This window comes from Oncorhynchus keta, unplaced genomic scaffold (genome assembly GCF_023373465.1).
Source record: "Oncorhynchus keta strain PuntledgeMale-10-30-2019 unplaced genomic scaffold, Oket_V2 Un_contig_28100_pilon_pilon, whole genome shotgun sequence".
Taxonomy (NCBI): domain Eukaryota; kingdom Metazoa; phylum Chordata; class Actinopteri; order Salmoniformes; family Salmonidae; genus Oncorhynchus; species Oncorhynchus keta.
The window spans coordinates 7171-19477 of record NW_026285855.1 but is presented as its reverse complement, the minus strand read 5'-3'; the positions used below and the strand labels follow the sequence as shown (position 1 = coordinate 19477).

The 12307-nt window shown below is 44.5% G+C and overlaps 1 protein-coding gene across 1 annotated transcript; it reads left to right on the top strand.

The window, feature by feature from the left end:
* Positions 1-27: 27 nt before the first annotated feature.
* Positions 28-8017, top strand: LOC118381021 (zinc finger protein 239-like; the record flags this gene model as incomplete). Its single annotated transcript, XM_052506994.1, has 5 exons — positions 28-374; positions 759-1339; positions 1623-1686; positions 6420-6655; positions 7572-8017. Coding segments are annotated over exons 2-5 (1022 nt in total), but the record flags the coding sequence as incomplete, so codon positions are not given.
* Positions 8018-12307: the final 4290 nt, after the last annotated feature.

Sequence of the window (12307 nt, the reverse complement as noted above, 5' to 3'; positions counted from 1 at the left end):
TTACTTCTGTCTTTTTTTTTTACTGTTAAGCTAGCGAGTTTATAGTTGGCGGATGGTAGCTTCTTATCTTCCCATTTGCTAATACAACTATTCAGCTATGAACTTCGCTTTTGTCTGACGATCATCGGCCACGGGACTTCGTTGAACGGCGACTTTTGGAGATCACCGTCATATGTGTTGTCCTGGGCAACAGACTTAACAGGTTAACAGGTTTAGCTACCGTTAGCCGTGGCCCTGTCCTGGTTGACATGACAACTTTCCCGACCTCTGTCCTGGTTGACATGACAACTTTCCCGACCTGCCGATGACCCGTATGTCATCCCTGTGATATTCCTGCCCGGTGGGACCATCTTAAACAACACATCATGGATGAGGTGACAGGAAACTTGTCGGGGGGGGAAGGAACCGCTTTCTTTCAATATATATGAGTGTAAATATTTCATGTAGGTCGCTTGCTGGCTTGTCGCCGATGCTAACTAGTGTCTGCTGTCAGTTGAATTGTTGGTTGTAATAACAATGTCGTTTTTAGCTAATCACATAGTCACCTTTTTATGTGTCTAGCGTTAACTGTGTTGTTTCGCATTATGAACAAAAACAGTTTTTTTAAACTTTAGTAACCGGCAGGAGACGATACAGCACAGCAGTGTAGTGATGTTCCTAACTCAGGGTCCAGCGGACTAGACTGAACCAAGTGCTGAATTTGTTTAAATTGTTTACCTGTAAGGGTGAAGCCTTGCCTGTGCTGTTCTCTGCTACAGGAGTCTGTAGACCAAGTGTCCAACCTGTCTCCTCTTCGCCACAACGCTGGAGCTGACTGTAACCATGGTGACCAGAGCTCACTGTTGAGCCAGCGGGAGATGGTGTTGGAAAACCACGATTATCTCCATCACCGTGAAACACTGGCCTCAAAGGTTTCAGCGGAAGAGAGAGGAGTGTGGTGCGAGTCTGATGTCCCTGTAGTACAACAGAACAACCTCGACAACACAACATCATCCACTAAGAAGTCTTTCCTTGCTCTGTGTGTGGACGACTCTTCACTACAAAACAGTCCCGGGACCGACACATGAAGACCCACACGGGAGAGAAGCCGTTCCACTGCACCGTGTGTGGGAAGAGCTTCTCTCAGCAGTCCTCCTTTAGGATACACCAGAAGAGCCACACGGGGGAGAAGCCCTACCGCTGCCTTGCACCTGACTGTGGGAAGAGCTTCTACCAATCAGGAGCCTTGTTGAGACACGGAAGGGGTCACGCTGAGGGGTCGACTAGACTAAGAGCTGCTGGAGATGTGCTGCCACACCAACAGGAGCTGCTTGTCCAACAGGACGATACCAGTAACAAGGTGGGGAGGACTAGGGCTGTGTCTCAATTGGCACCCTACTCCTTATATAGTGCACTACTTTTGACAGGAGCTGGCTATAATCAGTTACTCAGCCCTATGGGCCCTGGTCAAAGGTAGTGTACTATTTAGGGAATAGGGATTGGTTCTGGTGCCTGGTAAAAAAGTAGTGCACAATATAGGGATTAGGGTGCTATTTGAGACACGACTCCAAGACAACAAGCTGTACAATAACTTCTCAACAGGTTTTAACTGTCTTTAACTTCTCATTGTTGCCTCATTTTAGAATTCTAAACTTCAGGCTGTAGTGGATGTGCTGCCAGAGCAAGAGGATGTCCGTCGGGCTCAAGGTACTGACAGGTGGTCTAGGAAGACATGTTGCTACTATGCAAATCATGTTCAAGTTCCATAAATCACCCAGGCCGGCCCCCATTGATAAAGGGCCGTAGTACCTCAAGGTACTGACGGGTGGTTTAGGAAGACATGTTGCTGCTATACAAATCATGTTCAAGTGAGTTGCTGGCCCTTTGAGGTCCACAATATACACTGAGTGTACAAAACATTAAGAACACCAGCTCTTTCCATGACATTTATTTATATATATATATATGTATGTGTATGTGTGTGTATGTGTGTGTAATCCCCATCCCCGCAGGAGGCCTTTTGCCTTCTGGTAGGCCGTCATTATAACTAAGAATTTGTTTTTAACTGACTTGCCTAGTTAAATAAAGGTCTATATATATTTTTAAATAAACACAGACTGACCAGGGGAATCCAGCTGAAAGCTATGATCCTTATTGGTGTCGCTTGTTAAATCCTCTTCAATCAGTGTAGATGAAGGGGAGGAGACGGGTGAAAGCTATGATCCCTTATTGGTGTCGCTTGTTAAATCCTCTTCAATCAGTGTAGATGAAGGGGAGGAGACAGGTTATGAAAGCCTTGAGACAAACGAGACATGGATTGTGTGTGTGTGTGTGTGTGTGTGTGTGTGTGTGTGTGTGTGTGTGTGTGTGTGTGTGTGTGTGTGTGTGTGTGTGTGTGTGTGTGTGTGTGTGTGTGTGTGTGTGTGTGTCATTCAGAGGGTGAATGGGCAAGATAAAAGATTTGTGCCTTTGAACAGGGTAGTAGGAGCCAGACGCACCAGTTTGTGTCAAGAACTGCAATGCTGCTGGGTTTTTGATACTTAACAGTTTCCTGTGTGTATCAAGAATTGTCCACCACCCAAAGGACATCCAGCCAACTTGACATGGGAAGCATTGGAGTCAACATGGGCCAGCATCCCTGTGCAACTCTTTAGACACCTTGTGGAGTCCATGACCCCCCCTGACAAATTTAGTCTGTTCTGAGATCAAAGGGTGAGTTGCAACTCAATATTAGGAAGGTGTTTCTAATGTTTTGTACAATCAGTGTAAATATGCCTCTGGACTCTTTGAACATTATTCAGTATAAAAACAATGTTCCACGACCGTTGAAAAGTTTGGGGGGTCACTTAGAAATGTCCTTGTTTTTTGAAAGAAAATCGCCTTTTTTTTGTCCATTTAAAATAACATCAGATTGATCATAAATACAGTGTGGACATTGTTAATATTGTAAATTACTATTGTAGCTGGAAACGTCTGTTTTTTAAATTATCTACATAGGCGTACAGAGGCCCGTTATCAGCATCCATCACTCCTGTGTTCCAATGGCACGTTGTGTTAGCTAATCAAAGTTTATCATTTTAAAAGGCAAATTGAGGAACTCTGTATTCTTTTGCCCATCTTAATCTTTTATTTTTATTGGCCAGTCTGAGATATGGCTTTTTCTTTGCAACTCTGCCTAGAAGGCCAGCATCCCTGAGTCGACTCTTCACTGCTGACGCTGAGACTGGTGTTTTGCGGGTACTATTTAATGAAGCTGCAACTAGACAGTCTAATGTACTTGTCCTCTTGCTCAGTTGTGCACCGGGGCCTCCCACTCCTCTTTCTATTCTGGTTAGAGCCAGTTTGCACTGTTCTGTGAAGGGAGTAGTACACAGCGTTGTACGAGATCTTCAGTTTCTTGGCAATTTCTCGCATGGATTAACCTTCATTTCTCAGAACAAGAATAGAATGACGAGTTTCAGAAGTAAGTTCTTTGTTTCTGGCCATTTTGAGCCTGTAATCGAACCCACAAATGCTGTTGCTCCAGATACTCAACTAGTCTAAAGAAGGCCAGTTTTATTGTTTCTTTAATCAGAACAACCATTTTCAGCTGTGCTAACATAATTGCAAAAGGGATTTCTAATGATCAATTTGCCTTTTAAAATGATAAACTTTGATTTGCACAACCAAAGAATTTCTGCATGAACTGTCAGAAACCGTCTCATGTAAGCTCATCTGGGTGCTCGTTGTCCTCACCAGGGTCTCGACCTGACTGCTGTTCGGCGTCGAAACCGACAACAGCCAGTGAAAGTGCAGGGCGCCAAATTCAAAACAACAGAAATCTCATAATTAAAATTCCTCAAACATACATGTATCTTATACCGTTTTAAAGGTAATCTTGTTGTTAATCCCACCACAGTGTCCGATTTCAAATAGGCTTTACAGCGAAAGCACCACAAATGATTATGTTAGGTCACCACCAAGCCAAAGAAAAACTCAGCCATTTTTCCAGTCAAAGAGAGGAGTCACAAAGCACAAATAGAGATAAAAATAATCACTAACCTTTTGATGATCTTCATCAGATGACACCCATAAGACTTCATGTGACACAATACATGTATGTTTTGTTTGATAAAGTTCATATTTATATAAAAAAAATTGGAGTTTACATTGCCGCGTTACGTTCACTAGTTCCAAAAACATCCAGTGATTTTGCATAGCAACATCGATTCAACAGAAATACTCATCCTAAATATAGATGATAATACACATGGAATTATAGATATACCTCTCCTTAATGCAAAAGCTGTGTCAGATATTTAAAAAAAACGGAAAAAGCAAACGGCTCTCAGAAAAGAAATACCTTTTTCCCGCATGTTGGAGTCAACAGAAACAAGAAATCACATTATAAATATTCCCTTACCTTTGATGATCTTCATCAGAATGCACTCACAGGAATCCTAGTTCCACAATAAATGCTTGATTTGTTCGATAATGTCCATGTAGCTACTTTTGTTAGCGCGTTAGGTACACATATCCAAACGCTCGTGCAGATCCCACAGGTCGAAGAAACATTTCAAACTAAGTATATAATCAATCTTTAGGGTTTTGTTATCATAAATCTTCAATAAATCTTCAATGAAGTTCCAACCGGAGAATTCCTTTGTCTAGAGAAGCAATGGAATGCAGGTCGATATCATGTGGAATACGCGTGACCAGGAAATGGCTCTCTGCTAGTAACCTGACTCATTCACCTCTTATTCAGGTCCACAACACAGTAGATGCCTCATTCAAGTTTCTAAAGACGGTTGACATCTAGTGGAAGCCCTAGGAAGTGCAACTTCATCCATATCCCACTGTGAATTCAATAGGGCCTGGGTTGAAAATCGACCAACCTCAGATTTCTCACTTCCTGTTTGGATTTCTTCTCAGGATTTTTGCCTTCCATATGAATTCTGTTATACTCACAGACATCATTCAAACAGTTTTAGAAACTTCAGTGTTTTTTCTATCCAATACTAATAGTAATATGCGTATATTAGCAACTGAGACTAAGGAGCAGGCCGTTTACTCTGGGCACCTCTGCGCACCTTTCATCCAAGCTACTCAATACTGCCCCTGCAGCCATAAGACGTTTTAATCAGCTTCTTGATATGCCACACTGTCAGGTGGATGGATTATCGTGGCAAAGGAGAAATGCTCACTAACAGGATGTAAAGAAATTTATGCACAAAATGTGAGAGAAATAAGCTTTTTTATGGGAAATTTCTGGGATATTTTATTTCAGCTCGTGAAACATGGGACCAAAACTTGACATGTTGCGTTTTATATTTTTGTTTAGTGTATTTGAAGTCATTCCAAATACTTTATCTGGGACTAATTGGGCTTAATTGAACCAATAAGAATAGAAGTCTTGCGCAATGGAACCAATAAGAGTAGACGCAAAAAAAACGCAAACCCCGCCCATCTGGTACTCCTGGCAAGCTAGAGCAAACACAAACAGTATCTGAAAGATTTCAGATAGTATTTGAACCCAGGTCTGGTGGCCACTGGTCTAACCCAGAGACATATATTTAGAGCGTTGGACCAACTTGGAAATTGTAATTTTGTTCTAATTCTAGACATAGTGACATAGAATTATTTAAATGTTTCCCATGTTATGCTAATGGTGTGCTAACATGGGTTATGCTAATGGGGTGCTAATGGAGTGCTAACACGGGTTATGCTAATCGGGGGTGCTAACATGGGTTATGCTAATGGAGTGCTAATGGAGTGCTAACATGGGTTATGCTAATGGAGTGCTAATGGAGTGCTAACATGGGTTATGCTAATGGGGTGCTAACATGGCTCCATAGATTGTTGTGTAGGTGTCATGTAAATGCATCATAATGCCGAAGCCTTAATCGCCCAGCTGTCTAAACACATGGTTCTGGTCTAACCAATCAATCAATCAATCAAATGTATTTATAAAGCCCTTTTTACATCAGCCAATGTCACAAAGTGCTGTATAGAATCCCAGCCTAAAACCCCTAACAGCAATGCTGATGTAGAAGCACGGTGGCTAGGAGGTACTCCCTAGAAAGGCAGGAACCTAGAAAGAAACCTAGAGAGGAACCAGGCTAAGAGGGGTGGCCAGTCCTCTTCTGGCTGTGCCGGGTGGAGATTATAACAGTACATGGCCAAGACGTTCAAACGTTCATAGATGACCAGCAGGGTCAGATAATAATAATAATCACAGTGGATGTCGAGGGTGCAACAAGTCAGCACCTCAGGAGTAAATGTCAGTTGGCTTTTCATAGCTGAGCTTTCAGAGTTAGAGACAGCAGGTGTGGTAGAGAGAGAGAGTCCAAAACAGCAGATCCGGGAAGGTAGCATGTCTGGTGAACTGGTCAGGGTTCCATAGTCGCAGGCAGAATATATATATATATTAGAGAGAGAGTAAACCTCTCTCATTCCCACAGGAGACTGTCCTGCCCCTCCTCCCAGCTCCGTCCCCTCTACACCGGGAGGACTACCTGTCCAACACCAGCAGAACCACAACAACACTTCCAACACCTGTCAGAAGTGCGGAGAGCAGTTCTCTACCTTCTACAAGCTGCGTGTCCACCTGACCACCCACAGGGGAGAGAAGCCCTTCTCCTGTCCAGACTGTGGTCAACGCTTCTCAGCCCGGGGCTACATGGAGTCACACCAGAGGGTAGGTTCAGTTGATTTGACTGCGTCCCAAATGGGATCCTATTACCCTTGGGCTCTGGTCAAAAGTATGTCCCAAATGGGATCCTATTACCATTGGGCTCTGGTCAAAAGTATGTCCCAAATGGGATCCTATTACCATTGGGCTCTGGTCAAAAGTTTGTCCCAAATGGGATCCTATTACCATTGGGATCTTGTCAAATATCCCATTTGGGACGCACTGGGATCCTATATATAGATGACAGGAACATTTGGGATGTATCCCCTATTTCTTTATTTAAATTGTTGTTCAATTTAAAAACATTTAAAAAAGTACATAGAAATCCCAGAGGACAATGAAAGTGTTAAAGCTGAAATCCGTAACGGGGGGAAACTGGCACTGTTCACCCAGACTGTTGACCCAGACTGTTGACCCAGACTGTTGACCCAGACTGTTGACCCAGACTGTTGACCCAGACTGTTGACCCAGACTGTTGACCCAGACTGTTGACCCAGACTGTTCACCCAGACTGTTCACCCAGACTGTTCACCCAGGCGCTAATGTTGTTGAGGGTCCAGCAGCGCACCAACAAATATGGTGTTCTAGCGCGCGTGCAATGATGTCCGAGGGAAAAGTAAAGTGTTCATCGTTTTCAGTAACTTCTTTATTATTGTAATATCCTAAATGGACGTGGCAGTTCCACCAAATGCAGATTCCATGTTAAAGGATCACTTTAGTCAAACAATATATTTAGGGTATTTTCATTCATTAGCCAATGTTTGTACAACCCCCCCAAAAAAAAAAAAAAAATGTTTTTAATAATAATTGTGCATTTCAAGTTTTGTAGATTGAGCACTTATTGTCCAAAGCAAAAACTCTGATCGTTAAAAAAAAATGTTTAATTTAAATACACTTATTTCCAATGGGGTCCTGGGTGTAGGTACACATCAAGGAGAGACCACACCCCTGCCCCGACTGTGGTAAAAGGTTCCTCTCCCTGGGAGACCTGAAGAGACACCAGCAGAGCTTCTCCGAGGAGAGACCGTACAGCTGCTCCGAGTGCAGGAAGAGTTTCACCCAGCCGGGGTTCCTAAGGGCACACCAGAGGACACACACCGGGGTAAAAGGTTACCGCTGCCCCTACTGTCACAAGGACTTCTTCACTGCCTCCAGTCTGAGGAGACACAGGAAGCAGGCGCATGCGGAAGAGACCGTTACGCTGCCCCCTAGTGGTGGACTCCAGCTGTCACATGCTGGAGAGAGCCTGGGTCAAGCTGAAGATGGTGTACCAGGACTGAAGGTCATAGTGAAGGAGGAGGAGGATCCTGCTTTTGGTGAGTACATGTTCTGTCACATGTCATGGTCACACCTTATTATGTCAGACCGGTTTAGTTACACACCAACTACTAATAAAACGAAGTATCAAATCAAATCTAATTTTATTTGTCACATACACATGGTTAGCAGATGTTAATGCGAATGTAGCGAAATGCTTGTGCTTCTAATTCCGACAATGCCGTAATAACCAACAAGTAATCTAACTAACAATTCCAAAACTACTGTCTTATACACAGTGTAAGGGGATAAAGAATATGTACATAAAGATATATGAATGAGTGATGGTACAGAGCAGCATAGGCAAGATACAGTAGATGGTATCGAGTACAGTATATACATATGAGATGAGTATGTAAACAAAGTGGCATAGTTAAAATGGCTAGTGATACATGTATTACATAAGGATGCAGTCGATGATGTAGAGTACAGTATATACGTATGCATATGAGATGAATAATGTAGGGTATGTAACATCATATTAGGTAGCATTGTTTAAAGTGGCTAGTGATATATTTTACTTCATTTCCCATCAATTCCCATTATTAAAGTGGTTGGAGTTGAGTCAGTGTCAGTGTGTTGGCAGCAGCCACTCAATGTTAGTGGTGGCTGTTTAACAGTCTGATGGCCTTGAGATAGAAGCTGTTTTTCAGTCTCTCGGTCCCAGCTTTGATGCACCTGTACTGACCTCGCCTTCTGGATAATAGCGGGGTGAACAGGCAGTGGCTAGGGTGGTTGTTGTCCTTGATGATCTTTATGGCCTTCCTGTAACATCGGGTGGTGTAGGTGTCCTGGAGGGCAGGTAGTTTGCCCCCGGTGATGCATACCAGGCGGTGATACAGCCCGCCAGGATGCTCTCGATTGTGCATCTGTAGAAGTTTGTGAGTGCTCTTGGTGACAAGCCAAATTTCTTCAGCCTCCTGAGGTTGAAGAGGCGCTGCTGCGCCTTCTTCATGATGCTGTCTGTGTGAGTAGACCAAATCAGTTTGTCTGTGATGTGTATGCCGAGGAACTTAAAACTTACTACCCTCTCCACTACTGTTCCATCGATGTGGATAGGGGGGTGTTCCCTCTGCTGTTTCCTGAAGTCCACAATCATCTCCTTAGTTTTGTTGACGTTGAGTGTGAGGTTATTTTCCTGACACCACACTCCGAGGGCCCTCACCTCCTCCCTGTAAGCCGTCTCGTCGTTGTTGGTAATCAAGCCTACTACTGTTGTGTCGTCCGCAAACTTGATGATTGAGTTGGAGGCGTGCGTGGCCACGTAGTCGTGGGTGAACAGGGAGTACAGGAGAGGGCTCAGAACGCACACTTGTGGGGCCCCAGTGTTGAGGATCAGCGGGGTGGAGATGTTGTTGCCTACCCTCACCACCTGGGGGCGGCCCGTCAGGAAGTCCAGTACCCAGTTGCACAGGGCGGGGTCGAGACCCAGGGTCTCGAGCTTGATGACGAGCTTGGAGGGTACTATGGTGTTGAATGCCGAGCTGTAGTCGATGAACAGCATTCTCACATAGGTATTCCTCTTGTCCAGATGGGTTAGGGCAGTGTGCAGTGTGGTTGAGATTGCATCGTCTGTGGACCTATTTGGGCGGTAAGCAAATTGGAGTGGGTCTAGGGTGTCAGGTAGGATGGAGGTGATATGGTCCTTGACTAGTCTCTCAAAGCACTTCATGATTACGGAAGTGAGTGCTACGGGGCGGTAGTCGTTTAGCTCAGTTACCTTAGCTTTCTTGGGAACAGGAACAATGGTGGCCCTCTTGAAGCATGTGGGAACAGCAGACTGGTATAGGGATTGATTGAATATGTCCGTAAACACACCGGCCAGCTGGTCTGCGCATGCTCTGAGGGCGCGGCTGGGGATGCCGTCTGGGCCTGCAGCCTTGCGAGGGTTGACACGTTTATATGTTTTACTCACCTCGGCTGCAGTGAAGGAGAGTCCGCATGTTTTCCTTGCAGGCTGTGTCAGTGGCACTGTATTGTCCTCAAAGCGGGCAAAAAAGTTATTTAGTCTGCCTGGGAGCAAGACATCCTGGTCCGTTTTCTTCTTGTAGTCCGTGATTGACTGTAGACCCTGCCACATACCTCTTGTGTCTGAGCCGTTGAATTGAGATTCTACTTTGTCTCTGTACTGACGCTTAGCTTGTTTGATAGCCTTGCGGAGGGAATAGCTGCACTGTTTGTATTCGGTCATGTTACCAGTCACCTTGCCCTGATTAAAAGCAGTGATTCGCGCTTTCAGTTTCACGCGAATGCTGCCATCAATCCACGGTTTCTGGTTAGGGAATGTTTTAATCGTTGCTATGGGAACAACATCTTCAACGCACGTTCTAATGAACTCGCACACCGAATCAGCGTATTCGTCAATGTTGTTATCTGACGCAATACGAAACATATCCCAGTCCACGTGATGGAAGCAGTCTTGGAGTGTGGAGTCAGCTTGGTCGGACCAGCGTTGAACAGACCTCAGTGTGGGAGCTTCTTGTTTTAGTATCTGTCTGTAGGCAGGGATCAACAAAATGGAGTCGTGGTCAGCTTTTCCGAAAGGGGGGCGGGGCAGGGCCTTATATGCGTCGCGGAAGTTAGAGTAACAATGATCCAAGGTTTTTCCAGCCCTGGTTGCGCAATCGATATGCTGATACAATTTAGGGAGTCTTGTTTTCAGATTAGCTTTGTTAAAATCCCCAGCTACAATGAATGCAGCCTCAGGATGTATAGTTTCCAGTTTGCGAAGAGTCAAATAAAGTTTGTTCAGAGCCATCGATGTGTCTGCTTGGGGGGGAATATATACGGCTGTGATTATAATCGAAGAGAATTCTCTTGGTAGATAATGCGGTCGACATTTGATTGTGAAGAATTCTAAATCAGGTGAACAGAAGGATTTGAGTTCCTGTATGTTTCTTTGATCACACCATGTCTCGTTAGCCATAAGGCATACGCCCCCGCCCCTCTTCTTACCAGAAAGATGTTTGTTTCTGTCGGCGCGATGCGTGGAGAAACCCGCTGGCTGCACCGCTTCCGATAGCGTCTCTCCAGTGAGCCATGTTTCCGTGAAGCAAAGAACGTTACAGTCTCTGATGTCCCTCTGGAATGCTACCCTTGCTCGGATTTCATCAACCTTGTTGTCAAGAGACTGGGCATTGGCGAGAAGAATGCTAGGGAGTGGTGCACGATGTGCCCGTCTCCGGAGTCTGACCAGAAGACCGCCTCGTTTCCCTCTTTTACGGATTCGTTTTTTTGGGGGGTCGCCGACTGGGATCCATTCCGTTGTCCTGGTTGAAAGGCAGAACACAGGATCCGCGTTGTGAAAATCGTATTCTTGGTCGTACTGATGGTGAGTTGACGCTGATCTTATATTCAGTAGTTCTTCTCGACTGTATGTAATGAAACCTAAGATGACCTGGGGTACTAATGTAAGAAAGGAGGGATTCTCCTATAAAATATAAATCATTAAAGCTAGAGTCCTTAATTGAAACAATAACAAAGGGGACACCCCGCCCCTGTTTTGGTAAAAAGCTGAAGAACGGGCCTGGAGAAATGTAACCACTCTCAAATGCATAGACCGAGCAATGAATGCAAGGACTGACCATCTATGATATCAAAATGTATAGTTTTAAGTCTACAAAAGTGTTTGATAAAAATTTACATTGTTTACAAACATTAGAGCAAAACAATTTTATATTTTGGGTTCTGATGGGGTACGACAGTTGAACTAAACTCATTTAAATATTTCAAAGTTATATTCTACAAGAATCACTGGGTATATATCATTAAAGGAATGTTCCACAGCTTTCCTCCACAACTCCACAGGAAGTTGTTACACGCAAACCTCTCCGGCCACGTTGCACGAGCGGTGCATAAATAAATACATCCAGTACATGTCAGTCAATCATTTCACCCACACCACTCGCACACATACAGTACATGTCAATCAATCATTTCACCCACACCACCAGCACACATGAACTAGCATCTATGTAGCCAAGTGCTAAAATAGAACTTGGTTCTATCTGAGATGCTCCACCCAGTCCCCTCCTTATTGGATACCAGGAAGACACAAACCCAAGTCCCCTCCTTATTGGATACCAGGAAGACACAAACCCAAGTCCCCTCCTTATTGGGTACCAGGAAGACACAAACCCAAGTCCCCTCCTTATTGGATACCAGGAAGACACAAACCCAAGTCCCCTCCTTATTGGATACCAGGAAGACACAAACCCAAGTCCCCTCCTTATTGGATACCAGGAAGATACAAACCCAAGACCCCTCCTTATTGGATACCAGGAAGACACAAACCCAAGTCCCCTCCTTATTGGGTACCAGGAAGATACAAACCCAAGTCCC